This window comes from Fistularia commersonii, chromosome 2 (genome assembly GCF_037954325.1).
Source record: "Fistularia commersonii isolate RoL2024-O1a breed Wild chromosome 2, RoL_Fcom_v1.0, whole genome shotgun sequence".
In the NCBI taxonomy this organism is placed as follows: Eukaryota; Metazoa; Chordata; class Actinopteri; order Syngnathiformes; family Fistulariidae; genus Fistularia; species Fistularia commersonii.
In genome coordinates, this window is record NC_141285.1 from 17,742,172 (window position 1) to 17,769,585 (window position 27,414).

General features: G+C 39.5%; 2 protein-coding genes and 1 long non-coding RNA gene across 5 annotated transcripts in view; 1 reads left to right on the forward strand and 2 right to left on the reverse strand.

Annotated features, from left to right (window-relative positions):
- The first annotated feature begins 1,408 nt into the window (after positions 1–1,408).
- LOC147236594 (uncharacterized) lies at positions 1,409–15,487 on the forward strand. Its single transcript, XR_015107286.1, has 5 exons — positions 1,409–1,497; positions 8,693–8,831; positions 10,328–10,431; positions 14,429–14,587; positions 14,733–15,487. It is a non-coding gene; the product is annotated as an uncharacterized LOC147236594 (long non-coding RNA).
- Positions 13,810–15,505, reverse strand: dkk1b (dickkopf WNT signaling pathway inhibitor 1b). Its single transcript, XM_086162067.1, has 4 exons — positions 15,296–15,505; positions 15,028–15,172; positions 14,724–14,858; positions 13,810–14,607 (listed from the first exon to the last, which is right to left on the reverse strand). Exons 1-4 carry the CDS (start codon positions 15,503–15,505, stop codon positions 14,342–14,344), a joined length of 756 nt encoding a protein of 251 aa, XP_086018193.1. The 3' UTR covers positions 13,810–14,341.
- A 2,511-nt stretch (positions 15,506–18,016) lies between these two features.
- The window catches only part of LOC147236596 (cGMP-dependent protein kinase 1), a 79,781-nt gene continuing 70,383 nt past the window's right edge, over positions 18,017–27,414 (reverse strand). For all 3 annotated transcript variants that reach the window (XM_086171312.1, XM_086171303.1, XM_086171319.1), the window contains 9 exons: positions 23,791–23,887; positions 23,569–23,708; positions 22,946–23,035; positions 22,409–22,550; positions 21,961–22,124; positions 21,083–21,205; positions 20,938–21,000; positions 20,784–20,850; positions 18,017–19,608 (listed from right to left, as the gene is read on the reverse strand). In XM_086171312.1, coding sequence (XP_086027438.1) covers positions 19,510–19,608; positions 20,784–20,850; positions 20,938–21,000; positions 21,083–21,205; positions 21,961–22,124; positions 22,409–22,550; positions 22,946–23,035; positions 23,569–23,708; positions 23,791–23,887 — 985 coding nt within the window. In that variant the 3' untranslated portion in view covers positions 18,017–19,509. The remainder of the gene's footprint in view (positions 19,609–20,783; positions 20,851–20,937; positions 21,001–21,082; positions 21,206–21,960; positions 22,125–22,408; positions 22,551–22,945; positions 23,036–23,568; positions 23,709–23,790; positions 23,888–27,414) is intronic.

Consider the following 27,414-nt stretch of genomic DNA (forward strand, 5'->3'; position numbering starts at 1 on the left):
TATATGTATGTGTGTACATGTTTGTGTATGTGTGTGTGTGTGTATCTATACATTCTATTCTTTATGGAGAAAACACATCTTTTTCACAACCAAAAGAGGTACTCTTTCAATAAGCTGTACCATTGGACTCTCATAACTCACAAACAATATTTAGAAAAGAACCGTTTACCCCCTAATTTTTGTGCGGCTGAGATGTTTTTGTCTCCCCTGAACTGCTTTTCGGTTTTACCTCTCGATATTACTCTCTGGGTCAAATGAATCCCTGGCTTCACAGTAGTTCTGTGGTGGCTCCACTAATGGTGCTATAATTTTGCATCCCTTTGAAGTTCTTCGGGACGGTTGTGTTACCTGAAGTCTGTGCTTCTCCGAGGTTTTGGGATGGGGAAGGCTCACTACCCTCTGCAGCCTAATTAAATGTAATTGCTCCATTTTGTAGTGGTGCCCGTGTGGAGAGGGGAAGCCTTGTAATAAGGGAGATTGTGTGAAGGGTCCGAGGATCAGAGACGCCAAAGAGGAGCCACGAGGAGACGATTGGAGACACTTCCCTGTGTGTTGCCTCCTCTGTCCTGAGCAGACCTAGTCATTACCCCCTCCACTCGTCTTACTTTGGCTCTGTCTCGCCTTTCCTCTGCTACTCTCTTTGCCCTTCTTGCTACTTCATCCCCTCTGTCATCATCACTATTTATTCCTTGCACTGTTTTGCAAAAATAACACTTGGAGACATGGTTCATATGTGACTGATTTGCTATTTATTCTCTCTTTGTTGTCATCTAAACATAAAACGGTAACCAATGTTGCAGCTGGAAGATGACTCCAATATAGTGTCTGGAATGATCTCGATGGCATCCCCTTAGGTGGCGTCACTGATGTGGGTGCAAAAGTTGGAATCCTTGGAATCCTCAAGGCACCTCTGGGACTCCTTCACTGAGTCAGACACCAAAATGGGCTGTTTAGCCCCCTGACACTGACTAGTGGAACAACAGGAGACACATTCTTTCCAGGAAAGAGGAGAGGAAAAAAGGAAATTACAGAGCAGGAGGGAGACAACATGACACAGAGAGGGAGTGCCAGTTTGACCGTAACCCTGTGGGATGACAAGCTGACAGGGGATGCATGATGATGTGTGTGCTACAGGTACAAAGGTGAATGACGGACGATAAGCATCATTCTCCATCTCTGTTGTCTCAGTTGAGACTAGGTGCCACAAAACCAATGATGACATTCCTCCCTGCTGCCTTAGCACCACATACTTTTCCTACATCAGGGTGTCCAGCGATTTGCTTCCCTTCATCTTCCTCCTAGTCCTCCTCCACTCCCTGTCTCCTCCACTCTGTGGTGCCAGTGCGTCTGCCATACTGCCTGTTAAGGCTAATGCGACACAGGCTCCAGATCACATTTCAGCCCCACAGAGCCACTCGTCCCCCCCCACTCTACCTTCCCTCAACCCCTATTTCTTTGAGCTCCTATCCAGCCCTCTCCCCTCTTCCGAGCTGACCAGTGAGTATACATTTGAACGGAGTGTGTAGATCAATATGTGTAGGATCCCAAAGCTATCATTCAGTTTTTTTATGATCCAGGAAAGTGTCTGTTAAATGATTTCCCTGCTTGTTAAAATAGTTTTATAAAGCTGGATTGTGTGTGTGCGTGTGTGAGTGTGTGCGTGCATGTGCACGTGTGTGCATGTGCACATGTGCGCGTGAGCACTTTCCTGACAGTGAGAGTAGGGGTCCCTTGAGGAACAATGATAAAATTCGAGAGGAAAACATCAAAAGTGCAGTGGGGAGCGAGTGCGGTGAGATCACACACAGCGTCAGGCCTGCTCTCTCTCTCATGACCTCCCTGTCATGTGGCTTCCATGAGAACCAAACATCCAGCCACAGTTGTTTCCATACAAAACCAAGCAGCTTTGGTGATCCGAATGCTTTTTCTTCACTGCCACAAAGCTAATCGTTGGCTGTTGCTGTTCGACTACTCCTTTCATCTGATGTGTGAAAGTCCTGGTGGCAGATTATTTCATAATACCTCACATCCTACCCCTTCAATGGTATCCAGTTTCTGTCATTCAGATCATTTCTGGTAAATGCAATAATTTAAAAAAAAAAGCTCTTCCAAAGTATCCACAATGTGCGCCTACAGTCCCATAAATCTGCCAAACTGGTCATGCTCCCATTCTATAACCAATTAACGCGGCCTACTCAGTAATTAGCTGTCTGAGTGTTGAGTAACTCCTCACTCCAAGTTCCCATTAGTGGCTTATAGGTGCAAAGGTTCATAATTATACCACAGATTGTATACATTTATAATTATAAGAGCCTTATAATTATAGATTTATGCTTCCCTCGCAGCCTGTTTTGACAAATATTTTGTGAAGTCTTATGATCGGAGCTATTCCTGTGTAAATGTTTTTGGATTAAGAATGGCAGTAGATCCTATGGTGAAGGTTTTGATTGCTTTCAAAATACGGATAAAAGCTGTTTTGGAATGAAAAACTGGAGAAGTCTTGATCCTTTATGTCTGCGGATGCGATCTCAACGATTCTCACTTTTAGAGAGGCTGATCTTGGATCCTTTTTTTAGTTTTACTTTGGATACTTTGGAGAGACATTACCTGTATTCCAATAGGAGCACTAAAGTATCCTGTGAATATTAAGCTACCACGTGCCTACGCTATAATTAGTCAATTTTCACTCCACAATTAAAGCAGTAGTATGTGCCTTTGAATGAGTGTAATTGTTTGAGATGTAAAGTGTAAAATCAGTATCAGCTGGCATTCATTTATACACTTATCAAACACAGATGGAGCTATATTTTACTCAGCATGATTGCAATATTCATCTCTTTGAGTCTGCTTGCAATCAAACCATTCACTGAATGTTCAACAGCCTAAGAAAATCTGGTCTTTCTAGAATCAATGAGACACAAAGCAGGGGGAGCTGCTAACACCAGGAAAGACCACCCTTGACTTTGACCGTAAATAATATACTGTGTGCTGCAATCTAATCCTTCCATCGATGCAAGAAAATAATGTAACTATAGCAGGGAGGTGGGGGTTGGCCCATTGGAATTGAAGAGTACCTTAACTTTGCGTTTATAACAACAATGACATACACAGTATGAGGGAATGTCGCCAGTATACAGTCCATTTATGAAAGGTTCAGATGTTTGGTCCAATCAAGATTCAGGATTCAAGATGTCATAGTGTTTATAGTCATGTTTGTATTCTGGAAACTCGTTTCCCGGTACAATGAAATTCTTACTTTCTCACAGCGCATCCAGATAAGTAATGATAAATAAATATTAATAAAAATACTGTCCTAGCCCGATGTAACAGTGCAGGGAAATGCTAACAGTGCAGAAAAATGTGAGCCCCCATCAGATGTGGCCCTTGGAAAACATTGATGTTGTCAAAATTGTTTCAGCCCCAGGAATAATTCATTTAAAGACAACGATAGGACGGCCAATTGATTTGCAAGTGTATTAATTTACGGTGAGGTAAATAAGTTGGAAAGTTAAGTATGATAAAAAAGGAAATACTTGCAGTTACCTTTACAGGTGAGCCCAAAAGTAGAAAAGTAGAAAAGCAACAAAGCCATGTCATTTGATGGTGTGAAGATAGTATAAAGTATATTTGTAATGAAGTTTAAACATGAAGAATCTTCTCAAGAGGCTGGGGTGAAAAGCAGCATTCACCCCGTTTTTATATTCTTTACACACAAAATTACCATCCATAAAAAAATAATGAAGGCAAGCAGGATTACCATAAAGTCCAGACTATAAGCCACTACTTTTTTAAAAAGCTTTGAACACTGCAGCTTAAAAAATGATGCGGCTAATTTATGTATTTTTTTGGGCAATTTTGCTTAATGCCGTGAAAATATTTTGCCTTGTCACATTAGACCAATTAAATTGCTGTGAAATTCTGAATTGATTCTGAGACTGAAGAAGATGACTTTAATGACAAACACGAAGATAGCTATTAGTTAGTCAGTGTGGCTTATGTTCAGTTGCGCTCAATAGTCTGGAAATTACAGTAATTAAAATGAGAGTTTGGACAAAAATTTGTTTAACAGAAGCACTTTAGCAGCATTGGACAAGCCTCGAGGGATCAAAAGGACAGGATTTAAATGTAGGGGAAAAAGTGTCTCATTCACTGGCGTCTCATTCTGTGCCACATTCATTAGAGTACAGTGCACAGTTGGGTCTTCCTGTGTTAATAACTGGGATGTTACTTTGCATCTCAGCATGAGAAGAGCACAAGAACACAGCTCCAGAAGTTCTACCACATCAGGAAAAACAATGCCCCTGCTAATAGCCCACTAATAAAAGGAATGCTCGGAAACTTTGTCACATATGGGTCTTGGTCATCGGGCAAATAAGACTCATTCCTCAATTCAAATGTTTGCTTGTCAAGTGATAGCTTCACTCCAGAGATCAGAAATTTGTTTTGTGTTTTTTCTCTAAACAGCACCATTGATTTTAAACAGCACCTGAAATACTGATGTGTTTAAAAGGTCTAACAGTGCACCAACATCTGTTAAATTGCTGCCGTTGATAATCATCACAACTACCAGCAAATTGCTTCATCTTATCATGCGCAATTAACAAAATACGGAACTTCTAAAACACCCTCTGGCTGTCTTTCTCTTCCTGAAGCTCTTCCACTCTCTCTCAGGCATATGTGGCCACATGTCAGGGGATGCCTCTTGCAGTGAATGCCCATTGAAGGAAGCTATTTTGCAAAATGCCAAAGCCATTGAGTTGCTTCATATCCTGTAAGATAAGCAGCCACAAAGAGCACTTTTTTTCATTCTCCCAACCCCTTCTTAACATCTTAACATCCTTCACTCTTCCTCCCTCTCCCCTCCTACGCCTGTTGTTAGTTGATAAAGAACGTTGTAATGTCAGGAAGAACACACATTCCTTAAAATGTGCTCAGATCTCTTGAGGAGCTTTGGAGAGCTTCCTTGAAAAGTGTACGACAGATCAGAGGAACGGAGAAGGGCCAGGAGGAAAAAACGTGAGAGAGAGATGAGAGGCAGAGCGATAAGCAAAATTTGATTGGGAAATAGCTACCAAGCTGAGCGATTCTCTTCAAAAGGAGGGAGTTAAAACTAAATCCTAACAAACTAAACATATTTCAATTGCTAATGATGATAATTAACGAACATTTTTAACAGTTATCAACACCATGGTAACATAGCTATATGACCAATATCAGACTCAGAAATACTTTATTGATCCTGGAGGAAATCATAAATACCACCTGTCAAATATTACATCTTAAAGCTCTTTAAATATAAGGAATATTTGCCTAAACAGTTATTCTCTGTCGGTAAAAAACTGCCAGCAAGGTTGAAAACAGTCTCTCTGCTGGCAATAATGCCATGCAGAATCCAGAGGGCATGTAAAAAAAAGATAGAAATGCATGATTTCATGGCTGAAATGAACAGCAGCAAGTTTTCAAAATCAAATTAAGCTCTCAATTCGGTAGCTCCTGCAAACGTAAGTTTCGCATTCTCCCCAGTGGTAACTTTTGGATATCTTGCAAGTACGTAGCTCAATAAAATCCAGGCTTGGTTTTGAGCCTCAAACCATTAGTAGCAAGCTGAGGCACTTGACGTTCTACACAGGCGTTAATTGCCCAGTCGCCTGTAAATTTTTTAGGAGAATGCCTTTGTAACACTGTTGTTTTTGTAAACAGGGTTGTTTGGAAAGAATTGTAAACACCTGTGTCTTGGGAAATCACGTATATGATCGGGAGAGTAATAGGCTAAAAAGTCTGTCTCAGACTGATAAGTTATGCCACTGATGCCTCACAGAAGCCTGTGGTTATTGATGTCTACTTGAAGACCTTTTGTATCACTCCATTTTCTATTTTCTCTTTTATCTTTAAACTATGCTTTGTTTCTCCACTCATCTTCTATTCTGAACCTGAAACTGATCTGGAAACTGTCTCCAGATGTTCCAGCTGTTGTGAATGATTCTTTCTCTTGAGGAAGAAAACAAGGAGATCACTGCTCAATAACAATGTGAAATCACACTGATGCGTAACACTCGCATATTTCGCATTTATAAATCCAAATACGATCGCTATGCAATTTAAACTGTATTTCAAACGATGGTTTCACAAGAATGATTTGGGAAATCACAATTATGTACAAATTAAGTCGAACCAAGCAAAATGGATTCCAGCAGACAGGGCGGAAGTGTAAAGTTTTCAGATGACAAACACTGCAGTGGCCTTGCAATGAGGTATGTGATATCATGTATCCAGAGGTGAAAAGAAATCACTTTTTCCCATAAAAATCATGTCAGACAGAAATGTAATTTGTTATTTTTCGGATGCCTTAATACATTTGCAAAGAAACGTATACTTTTTACTGCAAGTGAGTTATTAATCCCTTAGCTCTCCCTTCCAGTGCAAGTAAAATTCAGTTCTTGCCTATTAGATTTACAATCCGTAACATTAAACAGCTGTCTTGAGTTTTGTTTCATTTTATTTGCACATTTTCAATTTGTCAACAAGAGCTATTTTAATTTTGTTGCTTCGCTGACTCTGCAGAAAAGTCTCCTATATGTAGGACTAGCAAAAACAGTGTTACATGTCAAGCCCTCCCAGTTTGGCTCCTATCAAAATGGCTGAGATGCTTGTGGCTTTGTGATTAAGCTGCTTCAAACCACACAGCCCAGGGAGAGTAAACCAAACATTTAAACCAAAACCCAGATACAGGCAGCCTGGGCAACAACAGGGGCATATTAGTAATTACCTCAAGACAAAATGTCCATCATTTGTGTGTAAGCCACATTCGGGCAATTCGACTTCTCAGCACATGAAATTAAATTTTGGGAGTCTCACGGGGGTTTGGATAGTGTTATGCAGCCCTTTGACAGCCCTGAATTGTCTGGAAGAATTAAGATGACTCATAAAAATGGCTCATGAGATTAAGTGCCATAATTTTTTTAAACACATGATGCTCCTTTTTCCTTGTAGCATTTTTTCACTGCTCACTATGATCATGAATTCAGATCACCTGATACTTTTGTGTTGGACTACAAAGAAGCCAAGAACTGAGGATCAACAGTACCATTACTTACCAAGTCCCTGTGAATCTCTTTCTGACCAGTGGGATTTTGTCTGGAGGGGAAAATAACCCATCTGTCCAGCAAATGCTTCCATATGGACGTTGAGAACAGGGCGCATTCTTGTGGAAATGAAAGCGCGTCCTTTAATCTAAGAGACATAATCAATAAATGATAAGGCCATTGCTACAGGGCAAAGTAGTAGTTTGAAGATAACTTGAGATAAGATTAGTGGTGGAAGGGACTGGGGGCAGGGGGTGATGTTGAATTAAAACATTATGGATGGAGTAGTGCTGTTAGTTGCTTGGAAATCATAGGCTCCTATCAGCTCTTTAGATCACTTCCTGCAAGCTTAGCTTGCGCTTGTTCAAGTGATCATTGTTTTATCTGGAAGGAATGCTAATTAGAGTTGTAGAGAAGCCAAGCCTTGTCGGCATCACCATAATACACTATGTGGTCAGTTTAAATGAGACAATAGATGCCTTTGCAACAACTATTATGCAAAAGAGAGGTTTGAGTACGGTTTTGGGGGTAACGTCCATATAGGAAATATCTACCAATCGCCAAGAACAATGAAATGAACCTGAAAATACTGTGGCATATTCAATGACTAAGTGAAACAGTATATTTCAGGAATGGGGGGGTTACACTGAGGCTTCTGAGTCTGATTTAAGCCCCTTGGGAATGTGCTGAGTTGAGATATCTGATGAAGATAATTAAAGTAGTCAACATTTTAATCAATGTAATGTTCAAGTTTCAGAAGATATCAAAATGCATATCGGGAATGGACAGATGTTTAAAATCCAATTTCTTGATACTTAAACACCGGTATCATGTGTTCAGTTTGTTCATTTCTGAATCTGTTTTTAATGATAAGGAATGACCCAGACTGGTGCTACATGTGTTAAAAATAGAGATGCTTATTTGCAATACCACATGTGGGCCATGCTCACTGAGAATGGCAAACTGTGACACCGGGCAAGCAGTTTAATTTTCCCTTTTACAAGTCAGGAAGATTTTGAAATAATATGGATGGAAACAGATTCTTTGACTGAAGGTTTTTCTTTTTCTTTTAGTCAATTAATCTATGAATTCTATATTAATTTAGTAAACAGGGCAGCAATCCTCTGGCCATTCTATCTATAGTATCTGAATATTTGTCAAGAGACTCTTTCCATATCGATACCAGTGTCTCAAGATGTAAGATAAACATGATTATTATCTTTTGCTCCCGTTGTGTTCAGGTGTTCATCCCTGCGATTTGTTATGATTTATAACAAAATGACACCTGTAAGAGTGACAGTTATATGATGTTTCCCCACCCACAATGGAGGAACACACACACAGTGTACAACCTCAACATGTCTGTTTGCCATGGCGATAGGGTGTTTCCAGAATTCCCATACCCACATTAACCATGACCATAGTACACTATTAGGATCTTGTTCTGTGAGTTAAAGAATCGGGCAGCGTTGTAAATCTATGAAGACCTCACAAATACCGAGGAACTGAGACTCAGGAAAGGGTCTGAGAACAACATTTTCAAGAAACATGACCTTGACCACTTTGGTAATTTACATTCAGTGGGTGTTTTCTTCTGTCATCCTATTTAGGGAACCTCAGATGTTGGTGTGAACCAATCAACATTTGGATAGCGTACTAATGTGCCCTAGAGAAGACCTTCTGAAGATAACTACCTTTGATATGACCCCCTGTGACTCACTCTGTCCCCAGCTAAGCCCTGCACAAAGGGTAAGACAATCCAAGCCATTTGCCCCCCGGAGAGATCAAGGCTCCGGCCTCCTCCTTTTCATTCTATTACCAGTGACTCCACCTTTGCAAAGTCTTCACACAAATGAGATTGTGCATCAGCCATTTTCTTTGGTGGGGTTTAAGTGTTTTTGAAAGGAGGAAAAACAAGTAGGGACATTAAAGAGTCTGGGTGATGGAGGGGGAAGGTGGCAGAGAAAGAGGTGGCAAGGAGTGAAAAAGGCCTGATTAAGGTTTGATGACTGTTAATGGGACAATGGCAAAACCACTGGGGCCATTAATGTGCAATTGTCTGATGGGATCCTTCCCCTCTTAAGCAAAGGTATGCCATTACACATCTTTTGGGGGCTTTGATTCTCAAACACAGGGATGTTTGTCCATGCCTCACAGATGATCCTGTGAGATGGACTCATCTCCTCTTGAAGTTGTTTTATGAAATGAATCAGGGGCTCAGACACACCTATTTCCTGTCCTTCAAAAAAAAAAGCTCTATTCTGTCTCCAGAGAGTATTATAGATTTTGCATGGTCAACAGCAATGGCTACTGATGATATGCATTTTCTTTGGCCTTTGCCAAGCACTGCTTAACCTCCTCTCTTCAGTTCTATGAGAATATCTGAGATTACACACTGTTTTAATCAGCCGGTCTGACTGCATATGACCTCATAAGTTTTTCATCTTTCAATGTTACATATATGTGTATCTTTGTTTTTCACTGAATAGTAACTGAAACTGTTACTTTTTCACCAACAACTCCCTCACACACACAATATATATATATATATATATATATATATATATTTTACCTTCTTCGAAAAACTTTGTGAATAATGAGTAAATTATATGTGTGAAGCAGCTTTGCGCAATGTGGTTGTGGCTGGGGCAGACTTAACATAGCAGCCAGGAGCTGAGCCAGCTCTGGCCCTTGTCCTAGCCCCTAGGCCGCCAGCAGAAAGCTTCTCGACCAACCATAATGAAGAGTAGGCATTTTTATCCCCAGCTGTAACTCTGCAACCACTCCTGGTGCATCTGTTCACTCCCTGCTTGTCTGGCAGAGTGGGCAGACATTGCATATTGGGATATTATTTGTATAAACAATGGGCAGATTGTTTGTTTGGACTCAATTGCTTGCAGCTGGGAAAGCACTGGGATAAGTGGCACAGGGAGTGGAGCAAGTGAGGGAATGCACCTGAAGGATACAGGTGTTGGTCTGACTGAAAAACATGGCACATACATACAAGAGCATATTGGCTTTGTTGAGTAGGCCAACAGCACAGTGAAAATAAACATGTACATGAGTCCAAAAAGCAACAGAGCATTTCAAAACACAGGGCACTGTGGTCAGGTATCCCTCTGGTTGGGCTCTCCTGAAGTGTTATTGTAACAGGCAGCTTATAAAACACAATACGGCACTTGTTTCTGTTTTGGCCCAACCAACACACGTCAGAGTAACCAAATTTTTCTTCATGTGGTTAACAGACTCAAACATAAGGTGACATCATCATCGAGGGATCATAGACCACATGGGAGGTGTCAGCTGGAGATGGAAGGAACACCAGGATGGATCAAAACAGTTAGCCATGGTAAGTGAAACTGGTTACCTGGCTCTGTCTGACAATCCCCCTGCCCCACCCAATCATTTAAAAGATAACAGAACTGTGTTGATATATTTAAGTGATTTATCTTAACATTTTAACATGCGACCATACAGCATTTTTTTTATCAACATAATTCTGATGGCGCAATGACACATAAAGACAATTAGGTGTCTCTCGCTTGTTTTTGTTTCACGATAGATAAACTGATTTTAACGTGTGTTTAGAAGAAGACCTGAACAATGGCCAGTGAAAAAAAACACTTATAGGAGGTTATTAGAGATGAATGTAAACTTAAAATTAGCTGGATAAATTTGGGATACCCAATCGAAAAAGGACTCCCTGTCACTTAATTCTGTTGAAGAACCATTGTTTCCTTCGCTGGGCTGACATCACCCAAAAGTTCAATCAGTTGTTCAAACCTGTTCTCCACCTGCATTTACACATACACACAGTGCATTGTGCTGAATAAGCTGTCCTTTGTTTAATTATTATTTCCCAATAGAAGCAAAGATTTCCCCTTATTGCTCAATCAGGCAGATTGTCATCCCACAACGATGAATAGTGAGCATTGTGTTATTTCCCTATGTAGAGATTGGTGCCAGCGCTCAGAACTTTGACACCTCCCTGTGAAATTTTGTTTACATAAGAGCTTGGTTTTGATCCGAACGCTCATTCCAGAAGTATGCCATCTCTTTCATCTGACAAAATAACATGCATTGCCTCTGTGTTCACTGCCTTGTTCTCTGCTCTTTCATCTGTGATGTCCCACTCATGAGTTTTTTTTTAATCAAGGATTTTTGTTAAAGCTGCTTGGCAGCAATATTGGAATAGAAGTAGCTGATACACCAGGTAGAAAGAAAAGCTTTATTTTTGTTACGTCACTATTTGTGTTAGAATCCAATTTTGAGTCAACAGTATAAACAATTTTGTAGTTCATGAATTGTTATCATTTTAGAGCAATAAACTGCATTTAAAAACACACTCTTCAAATTCAGTAGTTTCATCAGTTGACTGCTGGTATTTTTGTTTGATGCACTTACATGTTTCCATTTTCTGGAAGTCAACAGTAGCATGAAACTGCATGTGAGTGGAAATGATGATTCATTCATGTGGTATGACAACAGCAAATGTTGATGGTTAGGATTCCATTGCATGGGCAAGTGTGCTGTTACGCCAGCCCTCTCGCAACCCAAGATTCACCCACACAGTCACTGTGAATGTGTGTTGACGTCTTGGATATGCGTAAATGTGTTATGTGTAACAACATGAAGAGACACAATTGCATTTGTTTGTATGCATGTGTGTGTATGCACGCGCATGTTTGTGTGCATGCATTTGTGTACGTGTGCATGTGCGTGTGTGTGTGTGTGCATGCATGTGCGCGCCTGTGCCCCCACAGCTGTTTTTAATTGTTTGTGTGTGCAAGTGTGTGCATGTATGTCTACTTCATGTCGTGAAGCTGTTGTTGTTACTGCTTTTACTAAGAGTGCCGTAGATGTCACACACACACACACACACACACACACACACACACACACACACGCACACACGCACACACGCACACACGCACACAGACACACAGACACGCACACAGACACACATACACACAGACACACACACACACTCACCAGTCTTTGGCTTGGGCACATGCCTGTGGCCTGTGTTAGTCTGAGGTTAGTGTAATGATGACAGGCTCACACACACAGATTCCAGGACCCCCACAAACATGACTTGGCCCAAGCAGCATGGTATATTGTACTGCTGACAATGCTCTCATTTCTCTTAATTACTCCCAAGAATGGACACTAAATTGTTTAAATGGAGTGTGTCTCAATGTCTGCCTGCCTCTTTGTCAATAGATCATCAACAGTGGTGGGACAAATATGCTGATCTTTTAGTAAAGTAAAAATACCACAATATAAAAATGGACTTTATGACAAATAAATGCCTCAAATATTGCAAAAAGTTCCTAAAAGTGCAAGCATGTGTTAAGAATTATAAAGTGTAGAAAAGTCATCTGCTACATGTGTATAAACAAATGTTAATATCTGTAATTCTCCTAAACAGAACAACAGAATTGAAATAAAACTGACTGGCAATATGGGGATATGGAGGCATTCTATAGGTTTTCTTTTTTGTGTGTTTTTTTTTTTTTCCATTATCCGTGATTTTGCTCTGTTGTCTTGTGAAGCTGCAGATATGGTTTCATCTAACCTCCTCTTTCCATTGGAGTGAATAGATAATTAAAGAAACTTCATTTTTGGATGAAATATTGCTTTATTGAACATGTGCACAGGTGAGGCACACTTTAGTCACTCTTGTATACATTAACAAAGTAAAAAGTTCCTGGAAATAGGTTAAATCAAAATAAACATGACCTTTTCTTCAGGTTCATGTCTGTGGAGATTAACAGATGAAAACAGAGGTTAGCCCGCTTGGTGAGATATCAAGAGTTCTCCTTTTCATCAAACACAAAAATCTAGCAGAAGCACAGTAATTTCCTTGCCATCTTCTAATCTAAAGAGGTGTAATTACAGGCACCAAGGTGTATTTGGGTGGATTCATAACCCACACATTAGAGTACATCCATTGCGAAACAGTCCGGAAACAGGGTGTGCTGTGCAGCTATAGTCTGTGAGTGAACATCCCTCCATTTTTTTACATTTCCTCACAAAAACTCAAAGCACTGCAGAGTGCCTCATTTCATGGATGTAGATTGAGCAAGATGAAGTAATTAGAGGCTTTAACTTGGGTAGCTAGCTATCTGCACTGCTGTTCATGAAGGCTTCAAAAGTTATAATTAGAAACTCGCAAGCAACACCAAAGGGTCACCTGGCAAATACTCACCATGACACACATACTTTGTTATTACCTTTTTTCAATTTTCAGTTGATATGGCAGCATCCTGTCCTGTTGTTAATTTTCAGCTAATGATACAGCCTCTATTGCCTATCATCTGCACCCACTGCAGGATGTGGAATGTTCACAGTAATGACTCATTAACAGTAGTATGTTTGCTGTTAGCAGGTTTTCTGCAAAAGTTTGCCGGTACATTTTTCAAAAATTATAGGTAATGAGTTTGAAAAGCTCAAAGGCCAAATATTCAAACCATCCACTTGGTTCCTACCACTGATTTGTGAAAAATGGGTCTACAGCTGAACAACACCAGTTGCTCACATGGCTGTTGCTTTCCAAAAATGAGTTTCTATTGAAAAGGCCAGAGATACCCCCCCCCCAATATATTGTTTTTTTATGCAAAAGATGCAAAGTGAACCAAAACAAATGTCACAAATCAAAGTCACTAAGAAAAAGTGAGATTATTAGAAGTATTTAATAAAACAAATATATTCACATTTTCTGTATAGAACATTTTTTTTATAAAACAATATATATAACACATTTACAACGCATGCAGCACCATATCTTTTAATACTGGTGTTGACAGAATTCAATAGTTCAGTTAAGTGCCACCCCCAGGATAATATTTACAATACAGTAATTTACTGCAATAACTGAGGCTTAAAGTTCCATAAAAAGAGAAACAAAACAGTTCTGCCATAAATGACGAAATGAGTCAATCTTGCCGACACCTCCGAGATGCAATTTCCTAACTTCCGTCTTCTCATCTGTTGATGGGTAATTTGATCAGTCCATCTAGCACTGTTGCATCCCTCTGGGTGTATCACTTTTCCCAGGAATCATGTCTATCCTTCCAGGTACTGTGTTTGTGTCAGCAACTTTGGCAGGAAAGAACATCTTAGATGTTGGTGTCAATGTGTGTGTGTCAGCATCTCTGGTGTATGCATGACTGAAAATTGTTTGTCAGTGTCTGTGACTGATGTTGGTGTGCAGAGTGTGTATCCTGTGTCGGTCTATGTATGCGTCGATGCATTTGTCAGCGTCTCTGACAGGTGTGTAGGTTCCGGGCTGCAGTCCTGCTGATACTTTGGTCTCGCTCTCCTTTCTCTGGTCTGCATGCTAGACCGTCACCGCAGTCACAGCGCTGGAACAACTCCAAGCCATGGGTGCCTTTCCTGCGGTGGCGCGTACACACCTGGCCCACTGTCAGCACCGGCTTACAGATGCGGGACCAGAAGTGTCTTGCGCAGCAAAAGCCATCGGTGCAGTCTGCAGATCTCAAGCAAGTATCCCCTTCTTGTCCTGGAAATGGAGGGAACACAGCTGTTGAGAATACTGTATAGAAATTAAGATGACCCTTTTACCAAAGATTTTACTTTTCACCCATTAAGAGTAATAATTGAGGATTTCAAACTCACCTTTCACAGATTGGCTCTCCGGACCATGTGCAGTTGTGGGCTTCTTAGAGTGACTTTCCATGGTGTTATTGTTAGAATGCAGTCCAGAGGTTGCCGATGCATCAGCACCGTCACTGTCATTGGCTTGACACACACCTTGAAAGGGCGGAGGGGGGAGAATTTGGTTTTAGAATATGCAATGAACAAACTTTTATCTATCACATCTTGCTATGAAAGAAAGTGGAGAAAAACAAGTACAGAGTCATCAGCTAAAATAAATGTGAGATAATATCATCTTCTCAATGACTAAAGAGCCCTTGCTTACCGTTGCTGCAGCGGTTTCCTGTGCAACACATGGAATCACGTGCGCACCTTTTCCGGCTCTTCCGGCAAGGCTGGCAGGCACCTCGGACATCATTGCAAAACTCATCTCTTCCACATTCTTCGTCATCCGTGCAAACACCAGGTTGCTACCGCATCAACAAAACAAACCCATCTTGTCAACTAACAGTGGAAGAATTGGGTAATAGACTAAACGACCTCTTGTCGCGGCGCGCTCTCACACGTTTTTACGCGCGTCAAGAGTTCTTTACCTGCAAAGTGTCTGGGGATGATTTATGTCCTATGCTGCCTGAGGGCGAAGTGCGCGGACTCGGGCTGACAGGGTCTGTGCCTCGACCGGCTGAAGGTCCTGGTAAGGTTTTGATGGCATTGGAGTTCATCAGAATTGTCCCCGCGTCACCAAGGTATCCAAAGAGCGTCAGATACACAGCCACAAAGCAATGCGCGGACGGTGTCTTCATTATCCTTCCTTTTTTTCTACCTACTGTGTAGTAGAGGCAAATGGTTAAATGGTCTTAAGTAATAATACAAGGGTAAAATAGCGCAGTGGCAAAGTCCAAAAATCGTGTCGAATCCTGTATCCCAGCGTCTTGAGGGAGTTTCTGCGGGATGCTTGGAAGTCTCCTGTAACGCAGTTCTGGGATGATCGCTTTATACATGTGGACCTGTTTGTCTTCCCGCCCCTTGCAGTGCACAACAAAGACGGAGGGGTGGAATTTCAAAGAAAGCCCCACTGTACGGAAATGGCCATCTATTCTCCCATGCATAGTTCGGGAGTGTTTGCATAGACGGTGTTTGTCTAATGAGAATGACCCGTAGAGTCTTGGTCAGGCGGTGCCGCGTACCAGACATAGTGATCACCCGGGGCTAAATTTTGGCTGGGTATATTCAAATAATTGAAAAAGTGTGATGCCAGTTTGATCCAAACGATATTGATTGGTTATTTTGTTTCAATGTATTTGTAAGTTAATGTTGCCGTTCTCAAACAAACTTTTGATCCATGGGGAAAACAAATGCTATTTTATATTAATTCCATGCACCATTAACATATTTCATAATAAAGAAACACACAAGAAAAAGAAAATTTCCGTCTGTGAAATAGTCCATTCTGCAGATCAATTTCATGCTTCTTGCTTGCCTGCACACGAAAATACGTGTTGTTGTTGATTTTTCTTTTTTTTTTTCATAAGTAAAGGTGGTCTTTGGTTCTCGCCCCGGTTTTGATGCATCCCAGCATGGTGTCTGCGTCTCTTTACACTTTTTTTTTTTCTTTTCAAGCTTTCGGTTATTCGACTTGCTTTGACATTCAAAGTAGCAGCACTCTTTGATTGAGGAAGCTGACTGAAGTCACTCTCGTCGATTAACTACTTCATGTGATCCTTCTAATTGCAGAGGGGGACACTCACCCCCTCCCCCAAGTGTGCTTGGTTACACCAGCAGCCGACATCAGTGTGTAGGATATGCAGACCATTAAGGGGGTGTGAAAAGTTTACTGAATTAATAGACTTCCGTGGTGTTGCGTTCAGGGTTGACTGACACTTCGAGATTAAAGGCTGCTCTCTGACCCTTTGGGTACCTTAACAGATAAGATAAAAAAAAAAAACCTAACCCTTAAACCGCTTATCAAAGCTTCCTAACGTTGACAGTAAATGTGTTTCCCCGAGAACAATTACCTCTCAGTCAGCAGAATTGAAACCTCCGAATCGCACGTTTAAATCAAATCCCTTATTTCCCGCCTGACAGTGAAGTGACTCGCCAAATTGCATTGTAGGAGTACTGCGCATGCGCGTTCGCCGCGTCGTCCATCGCAAGTGTTTGGCGTCAAGGATGATTTGGTACCGAAATAACTCCTCCTTACCTGCGAGCAGGTAATGTCTTGCGTCGACACTTCCATGAAGCGTTTCCGGCCCGAGCACGTCATCTGCTGGTCGCTTTGTTTTCACGGGCCTGCGTGTGGGTTGTACGTGCGTGTAGAGATGTAGACACCTGACAACCATGCTATCGCACTTTGTGCGTTTGAATTACTGTATATCTTTTGAAGTAGAGCTTTTATCTCCACTTTACTAAATTTCAGTGTTGGTAAAGTGAGTTCCTTTGATCCCCTTTGATCTAACAGAAGTATCACCCTGTTGTTATGGCTGAGGCCATTTCCCTGTACCCCTCCCAAACAGATTTGTTGTGCGAATAACAACGGGGGCAGAGGCTAAATGTACTACACTTACCGCTATGTGGATGACATGAACTTACGGACGGATTCTTAAACCTGACATCAGGCTTGGAGAGACGGGCGAAGAGATCACTTTTACCTGCAGCTCCCTCTTGGGGCGACAAGAGAGAAGTGTAACAGCACCATTCAACGTGCACCCCGAAATTTGTAACCAAAGAGACAAAACAGCACTCAAAAACCCTTTTTGTTTTCCTCTGTAATTTCAAAAATCATACAGTGGCACTCTGAAATTTATTTGAAGCGGAAAAACAACATAACACAAGGCAACACTGCGGAGGGCAGTCAAGGTAAGACTCAAAACCATTGGAAGAGGTTACAGTACACAAGGTTCTGTGAGAAACATCCTGGTTTTCGTATAATGAGATATATATGCCTCTACAACAATTTCCTGTTCTCATTTTCATATTTTGTCAACATGGTGACATTTAATCCTCAACTTTAAACATATATTTAACTGTTATTTGGTGATGATGAATTATGAATTGTGCTGTTCAGCTTAACTTAAACCAAAATGAGAAATGAAATGACAACATTGCAGTTTATCAAAAGGTGGTTCTCAGGAGTACTTTTTTCAGCTAAGTGAGGTGTAAAAAAAATCTTAACAACACAATTTCCCCATCTCCTCTAAACTGGTCAAATTCCATGGCTGAAAGAAATGACAGATAGTGCTTTTGGAGTTGTTTTACTGTTTACTGCTCTACATCAAACCAGTTTCAGTAACGTCACAGTGAATGCTTTTCCGTGTGCATTTAATCATTCTACTATTTATTCACTTCAATTTGGAAAAAAAGCAAGTAAGATATATATATAATACACTTTGTCAATGACCACATAAGAAGAAATTATCTTGCATTAATGAATAATGTATATATCAGCTATGGCAAAGAATGAGAAGCAGCCACCAGGTGGACAAATATGTCTTTGAGGTGTTTGTGTGTGTGTTCATGCAGCATCAGAAAGATCTTACAATGTTATGTTTTTATGCCATTGATTTAAGGCACTTACATTTTTTTTGATTCCATGCTCTGATTGTTGGACATGAGAAGTGATAAAGTGAGACATTATTATGAAATGAAGGATTCTCACCAAATATAATTTAGTTTCATCTCCCACGGCTGTCATTTTCAAAGTATCTTTAAGAGGAAGTCCATTCAAAATAATCTTGATAATGTACGAATTTGGAAAAAACAACAGTTTCTATGTATGTGCTTCACATGACTTACTCTTTTGGAAACCTGGAGAATACCTTCTCGCACAATGTAAGTGTCAAATGATATCAAACATTTCTGTCACTCAAGTTTAAACCATAATATCCAAAAAATTTTTAAAGATGTATGTCAGTTTTAAATCAAGCACAAAAAAATAACTTTACAAAATAATAACCAGCACTGTTATTGCACCATTGCTCATCATCATTTATCTCAATAACAGCACCAGAGACATCAAACCAATTTTCACAGTTCTGTCAGATTATACAGGAGAGAACAGAAAACATCCATTTTGGTTGACTGGGAAGAGGCATTTGGGTGATTTCAAAACTGAAATAAGAAGAGCGTCGGTGCAGAGGCATTTATATGTGTAATTTAACACATATTAGAACAGAACAACAGTGTTACTTCATTCCTGGAAATAAGCTTGATAGACGACAGCAGAGCAAACCTCTGTGTGTAGATCATAGATTACAGCAAGCGTCTGCTTGTCGAAAAATGGAAAGCAACTTCAGTAAAATCCTATTCCCTCCAAAAGTCTACCAACAAAATAATGAGTATCAGCAAAGACAAAACATTATCAGTTTAACCCTTAGAAAAGCCCATCACAATTTAAATTCCCATTTTTTTTTCAAAAACAAACAAGGAAGGAATATTGAACATGTTTCTACCTTGGAACATTTTCCCGTTTTACATGAGAAAATGTGGCCCATTATTAGCCGTTTTAATTTTGTGTGTATACGTGTATATCCCTGCACTTACTTTGCCTTTGCCTTTTGAGCTGAGTGTAAGACAACACCCAAGAAGTGCTACAGCTGTCCCATTATAAATGCTTGTTCCAGAGCCACAGTGAAGTAAAGGCATATCGGTGACCCAGAGGGTGTGCCATCCATCTGTTTTATCTTCTTTCTCACTCCATCTCTTTCATTCTAATGCAGTTTATATTGTTTTTACAATAGAGCCATGTCCTTTATGTGGTCTCCCAGACAACAAAAGAAGTTTCTTTTCGTTTCAAGGAGTAAGGAGAATTTCAGAAATCAACATCCCAGCCAGAGTTGTCATCAGGAGGTGGGTCCTCGTTGTCCTCTGGGAAGCTGTCAAAGTTACTAGTGTCCACTGCTGATGTGACCTGTGGGTTGGATAGGAATCATGGTATTCCCATATAAATAAGATAGGTTTAAAATTGGATAGTCCATTTTGAGATAATTTTTTTTAACTCCTTTGTAGTAAATCACCACATATCTATCACTGTGATACATCATAAATATGAAGGCCGTGACAGCTCAAAATATAATCCAAGTGTCTATATCAAGTGGTTATTTGTGCAGTGCCAAACGTTTTCTTGTTAGGTTTTTCAGATGTTCAGGATAGCTACACAGACTTAAAAATATAATTGTACTAGTCAGACAAGTGGGCGGCGCCTTCAGGTCTGCTACCCCTGTTTGCTTTGTTCCTAGGTTACAAACCGTTCACAGCGGTTTACTCTATTTGGCATAATGAAAACATAGGCTCTGCCAGAATAGTTTCTACTTGGTGCTGCTTGGGCCAAATACACTTCAAGTCACAGGCCATCTAATATCAGTCCAAAGGCCTTAATTGGCCCCAGGGCCAGACATCTGACAGGCCCAGTCTAGTCCATCAAATTATCCAAAATGCTGCACCTCCACTGTTGGGATGCCTTGTTCAGTCTCGCTCTTAACAAATGAGCTGTGATTCATGGCCTGTTTTAAAGGAAGATTGTAGTGTCTATAAATGAGCCTCCAACTCCAAACATTTTCTTATTCTCTGAAACATTGAAAGAATTGAGAATAGAATTGAAAATCCTTGCTGATAACAACCCAAAAAACATATTTACATAATTATGTGTAAATATATATATGTATATATACATATATATATTTATATATATTTACATATTTATGTGTGTGTGCATATATATGCATATATATGCATGTATGTGTATATTTTTTAAGAAATAGGTCCTTCTAGAATAAGTTTGACATTTTTGACAACTTTTTTACAACTTTGGACGTATTGATGTTAATATGCTGTTACATGTGTATTCTGGTGAAATGTACGCGCTGTTTCACAAGTAAGTATGTTTGTAGGGGTAGTGAGCATGTTTTTCACTGTTTCTCTAGACTTGTTAACCTTCCTGAGGATGACATATTATAATTGCAAGTAGCTAAAAATGGTGCAAAGCATAGTTGCTGCCTTTCAGAGATTAATTTATTTAGTACTTAGTTCCTCGAAAAGAGTATCTGGAAAAGAAAATGAGAAATGCTCTTTGCATTGTGCACTTACATTGGGAATGATAGGAGGTGTTAATGTCCCTTTCTTCAAGCCTTCCCAGTTAAAGCCCTCAAACCATCTAAAGCAAAAACAGAATTCATTATGTTCAAAAATAAACTGTTAAGGCACACCAAACAAAGTTATATTGATTTATAATAATTATTACTTGTGCTTTTGGATGTCTTTGACACCATTTTTCAAGTTTCCCAGACGTTCAGAAGGATTATCCCTGTAGGAGAGACAAATATCTTATCCATGTATAGTCAATAGACAACTAAAATGAAATCCCGATAATCGTTACCAAAACTCACCTGCATAGCTTTTTGATTAGATTGGCAGCATTTTTGGTAATTTTCTTTGGAAATTCAATCATGTCAATGCCTCTCAGGATGATGTTATAAGTTTTCATAGGATCCGGACCCGAGAATGGAGGGCTGTAATATTGACACAAAGATATTTAAAGATGTAATATTTTGACAGTCATTTTTATTCAGGGAGCACTGCCAGACAAACGCTACTTTGACTCCAAGACAATGTGTGTGGCGATGGGGAAATTTCTTTATAAAATGCAACAAAAAAATGAAAATAAATGACTTTATATGAAATAAATAAGAAAAATTAGTTCTATTTGTCACTTACATTGTCTATCTATAAGTTTCATTTATGCAACCATGCACATGCATCAGATGACTCTCTTAACAACATTAGCCTAAAGATAACCGTTATACATCCATGTTATTCAAAAGCAGCTGAGAATCCTCTGTAGTTATGCAACATCATGATATATCAAAATGTTCAATAACCATGTCTATACAATAAAAAATAATACCATTTATGAATGAATAATTAAAATAAAACAATGACCACCCTAGACAGCTACATGGGAAAAATATCAATACAAATATTCAATGACCATTGTCAAGTAAACAGATCTAAAGTGTTATGATGTTCTCGGGCAATTGTGCGTCTGTCTAAGTGCTAGCTCTCATAACTGTTTTCTCAATCACTTGAATGTGGGAGTGTGGGAAACGAGACTGGCTAGGGCCAGTCATTTGGCCCTCATTTGACTTATTTTGAATTGGGTACAGGAAACTTCAATATTGGGGTAGATTCCCATCACAAGACCTTTTAAGTTGTTTGTTTGTTTGTTTGTTTGTTTTTTACAAAAATATCAAAGGCTTTTGTATACCTGCCAGTTAGGAGCTCAAACATGAGGATTCCTAGGGACCAGTAGTCAGCTGAGATGTCATGGCCCTTGTTCAGAATAATCTCTGGTGCTACATACTCGGGTGTCCCACAAAAAGTCCATGTTTTCTTCCCAAATCCAATTTTTTTTGCAAAGCCAAAGTCAACCTGATAGAAAGAAAATAGTTATTTTGTATATGTCAGGGAGAAAAGATCTACATTTAAATATGACATCAATTCAGTTATATAACATGAACAGGCAAATAGTGGAATTGTGTCAAGATACATTGTTGAAAAATGAGGCGAGTTATACCAAAAAATAAATCATTGCTTTAATAACAGCCAATCTCAGCCCTATCCATCAGGTTCTTCATTTTAAAGTCAACTAATATAAAAAGAACACTTAGCACCACTGCAGTTGTTATGGGTTCTGAGCCTAGTAGGTGTCATACCAGTTTGGCATAGCCCCTGTGATCCAGTATAAGGTTCTCTGGTTTGAGGTCTCTGTAGATGATTCCTTTGGAATGCAGGTAGGCGAAGGCCTCTACCACACACGCCGTGTAAAATCTAGTGGTTGAGTCTTCGAATGAACCTCTGCAAACACAGCAGGATGACAAAGTTGAACTGGGAAGAAAAGCATTGGTTGCATGCTGGTAGAAAACTGCAGTGGTAAAACAATAGCTGTCACAAGATGATCGTGTAGTGTTAGTCAGCCCAAGTATTTCCATGACAGATGTTCAATGAAAACTGCTGAGTTATTGATAGAAAATCAAGTAACTAACGCACGGAACGCACTGTACGCACCAAAAAATGCAGTCAAGGTTAAAAAAAAATCACATAAATTGTATATTTTTGTCAATTTAAACAGGAACAAATGGCCCCAACATTTAAAATGCCCCCCCCCCCCCCCCCCTCTTTTTTTCCTCATGCCAGCAGATGTCTTCTATTTTCAATACATAATCTCTGTCCAGATAAAAAAAACAACTTACCGGTCCCTAAGAATGGTCCATAGCTCTCCTCCTAAACATGCCTCCATTAGCATGTAGAGATACTTGCTGTCTTTGAAAGTCCGATAGAGTCTGAGAACAGAACAAAATAATGCTGGCAAATGCAAAAATATTTGATAAATAGATGGCGTGTTCATGAGGGGAGTCATACATCAAAGTAAAATTGCTGACTTTAGATTTAAATACTATCTCTGTTTTTGCTATTTTGCTAGTCATTGATCACTAACAATACATAAAAAAATAATACTTCTGGAAAAATAATCAAAGCATTATAAAGACCATGAGGATGCTTTTTTCATGAACTTTGTATTTCTTTGTGTGTGTATATACATACATATATGGAAAAGAGAGAAACAATTTTGATATCTGCTTTTATGTTTGTCTTCAGGATTAGAATGAACTGAATCATTCATTTTTAAGCATCTACATAGATTAATACAAAACTGTGTATAGTGAATGGTGAAACTGACACAGGTGTATATAAAATAACAATTGATGCTAGCAGTGATCCCAGAAAATTCTGATGGGGAAACTGGAGTCTCTGGTTCTTAGTTAATTCAGTAGACTTTTAAAAAGGTTGAAATCAAATCAGTAAGGGTGTGTACCTAACAATGAAGTCGGAATGGGCCTCCTGCATGATGAGTTTTTCTGAACGAATGTGCTCTTGTTGTCTTGTGTCGACAATGTGCCGTTTCTTTAGGATCTTCATGGCAAAGGTTTTGTTGTCATCACTCTTGAGCTGAACCTGGCAAGAGCAGAACAAACAGAGAAACTTAAACAAATGGCAGCCAGTACAGTTGAATATCTAAAAGTGCAATGGCCCCTACCAGCTCAACACGTCCAAATCCACCAACCCCCAGGGTGTCGATTATGTTGAAGTCAGCTAAATTGAGATTGAAGAAAAATGCATTTTCTGCTTCATACCTGTAGTTCAAGGGGTAAAAACGGAAACAGAGCAGGATTAGACAGAAGATGAAACATCAAAGAAGAGATAATCCATTCTCAACAACCTGCAAAAAATATTTTTGTCTCTCTGAGCTCATTTGTTTGCATATTTTAGAGCATTACCTAATAGTAATCTATTGAGGGTGTTTTTGAAGATGTGGAGTGTAAATAAATACATGCAGGATGTGGCTGAGTTTAGTGCTCTGGTAAATCAGATGGGTGTCACTTTGAACATTGACTGAACTGTGCCCAGTTCATTCCCATCATCAAGGGGAAACAACAAAGATGGTGTTCACTACTCAGCTAACTCTGAAGACATACTTTGGCTCAATAGCTCAACATGCCATTGTTGACCTATACATTCTGGCAGCAGAGATTGTTTCCACGTGTCCTTTATCCCCCAGATACCCTGGGTTTTTCTACTTATTATTTGATCTGAACAGAGATTCATCAGTTCATTCTCTGGATCAGTGGGCTTAGGACAAATCTTGCCCTGGACAGGCCTTTCTGGGTCACTCAGAACAGAATGCACAGCCTCTTCTTTTATCAAGACAGTAGAGCCTTATGCCAGAAAGATGCAAAAAGGGTAGCTCGGGGACCTGTTTAGATCAATGATATGACTTCTTTCATGGAGTAGCAGTCATTAACTTCATTTACTTAATAGAAAGACAAACAAGTTGGCTTTATACTCTTCCAAGTCTGAAATCGATTTAAAAAACTAAGGTTCTTTCACTGAACTGAAGAAAGATAATTTCACTACTTTAATCCTCTTGAACAATAAAGTCCTGAGCTGCATGCCAGTGGGCACAAAGATGGCATGTGTCGTTGTGCTACTGAGCTCTGTTTCTCAAAAACAACTCAGGTTACCAGGACGATCCTGGTCTATTTGTGTGTGTAGGTACAGCTATCTATAACAGGAGATTACTCACAACCAATTCCACACCCAACAACTTGGAAAAAAAAAACAAGAAAATACTCTTAAGTGCAGAATTTCTGTCTGACTGAGAAAAAGACACAGTACAAACCAACTATATTTTCATCATTGTAATTTCAATCAAATGTGCCCAAGAGTGCATACATGCAATGACATGATAAAATATTAACAGACATACAGTGTTTGAGATTTGGGTGCACCATTTGTTGTTACAGAATGCAATATATTCAGTAATGATAGTAAAAGTCATGATTATCTTTCAACGTTACCAAATCCATACGAGGTAATATGGTTATATTATATTTTTGCCAGCAGATGGTAGCATTGCTGTATTGAAGGTTTCAATTTGATTGCAACATTACATTGCAGGGATAATCTCATAGGGAAAGTGTTTTAAAAAGTATCTAGTGGAACTAACCTGTATTTGTGCATACACTAAACTTGTCTTTCAGACAATATTTTAGAAAATAAATAGATTAAAAAATAATCTGGATACCAGTTAAAAGCTTGTGTGCATGTTGAATAGTGGATATCTGTTCCTCTCAAGTTGTAAAACAAAGAATGTAGAATTTTTTTTATGCAAGCAATGAACAAGACTTGTCTAGACTCAAGGTTGAAGTAACTGAAGTTGCAAAACAGAATGTGATATTTGCAGGCAACTCCAGCAAGAGATGAAAAAATACATCCACCTCAATAGATTAAAAAAAACACAATATGATAAGATAAAGTGAGTTTGAAATAACAAAATCAAGTAAGCACACCTGTATTCTGCACATTCATATAATCCAAGGATGTTTGTAAATTGCTCATAAATTGCTCATAGATCCAGTAAGGGTGAAAATAGACAACCAAAACTAAAGTGACAATAGCAATAACAAAATAAAATAAATAGAAATAAGCTGTATGTGAACAGCCTAAGACCAACAAGGATAGAAAAAGACAGCAGATTTAGGGCATGACATGTGTGAATGGGTGAGGTAGTGAGGTTGTGGTAGCACAGATGCACCTTTGGCCGATCTCAGAGTTATGTGCTGTTCAGACTACTTTTATACAGTCTGATGACCGTGGGAACAAAGGAGCATCCAAAGCATTCATTTCTGCACCGGGGTGGAATGAGACACATATTGTGCTGTATGGTTGTACTGTAATTATCACAGTTTCTATACAGTTTATGTTTAGCATAAACATGCATTTATATGGTGATCTGGCATATGAAAAAAAGACTCGATAAGCCTCATGTAATGAATGAATTCAGCTGAAACATATATATTTTACAGTGTACATTATTGAAACAAGCTACTGGTTGGTGGCCTTACAGTTGTGATTGGGGTTATGACAAACCATTACATGGTCAACATGTTACAAGCAATGTGATACAAGTCAAGGAGTATCCTCACTGCAAGATCATCTCTATTAGTGGGGAGAGGAGTGTGCTATTGCTGTCTTATCCTGTGCCTCGGCTCCTATGGGTTCAACTTGGCTTAAGGCAGAGAAAACAGTAAGAGGACTGATATAGAAGTTACACTAAATATATATTTTTAGTTGCTCACAATTAATGAGTTCCATATATGTCAAATAGATTTCAGCCCAATGAGTCATGGCTATCTTATCAATGTTTAGCTGAGGGGATCTTTTTAAAGTTGTGATTTTTTTTTCAACTAGTTTTCCATCGACAAATTCGATAAACCTCAATGTTCTAATGCCAGATTGAGAATTACCAAAATGAACATCTTATGTGCATAAAGCAAACAGCTGGGTTGTAGTCTTTAAAAAGAAAAGAAATATGAGCTGTCAGGCTCATAGAGTAGTTGCAGTATGTCACATAGACAACTGCTGTAAAGTTGTTTTTGGCTGTGACAAGTTGGAGTGTTCTATCCCAGTGAATCGTGACTCAGGAATTCCTCACACAGAAACAAATCTGCTCTTCTAAGAGCATGGATGCTGTAATTCATTATAGAACAGGGTGGATGATAAGGCCTTGGACATTTTTAGCACTTTTGCTAATTTGAATAAAATGTGTCTTAAAATAGCACCCTGAGCAACCAAGGATGAGTGAATGTGTGAACATCTTTTTATCACACATATCTGCTAGTGAAGGATTAGTTATTGAGCCACAACAGCCAACTGCTAAGGGCTGAACGCCAGAGGCAAGCTGACACACTCCGACTTTTATGCCACTTTTATCTCAGACTCTAGTGCATTTTCTTACTCATGTATGTTCTAATCTTTTTGAATACAATGACACTGAGTTGCCCACAGAAGTCAGTTACAATTCCAAAGCAGTGCAGGTCTCCTCTGCTTTGTCACCCGTCTTGTTCTCTCCTTGTCTCTCCTCACTCCATCCCTCGCTGTATATCTCATTATTTTGCTGTGGAGATAAGCTGTCTGCGCTCTCACCCTCTGTAATCTGTCGTGACCAGGTTCTTATTTCTCCCCCCCTTTGACTTAAAACACACTGTAGAGTGAGCAAAGACTCGGATTATGTCAGAGTAGTTTCTTGTTGTCTAAAATGCCCAACACAGTGCAAATGTACAGTTTGTCGTTTATAGTTTTATTGTCTTGTTTCCATGCT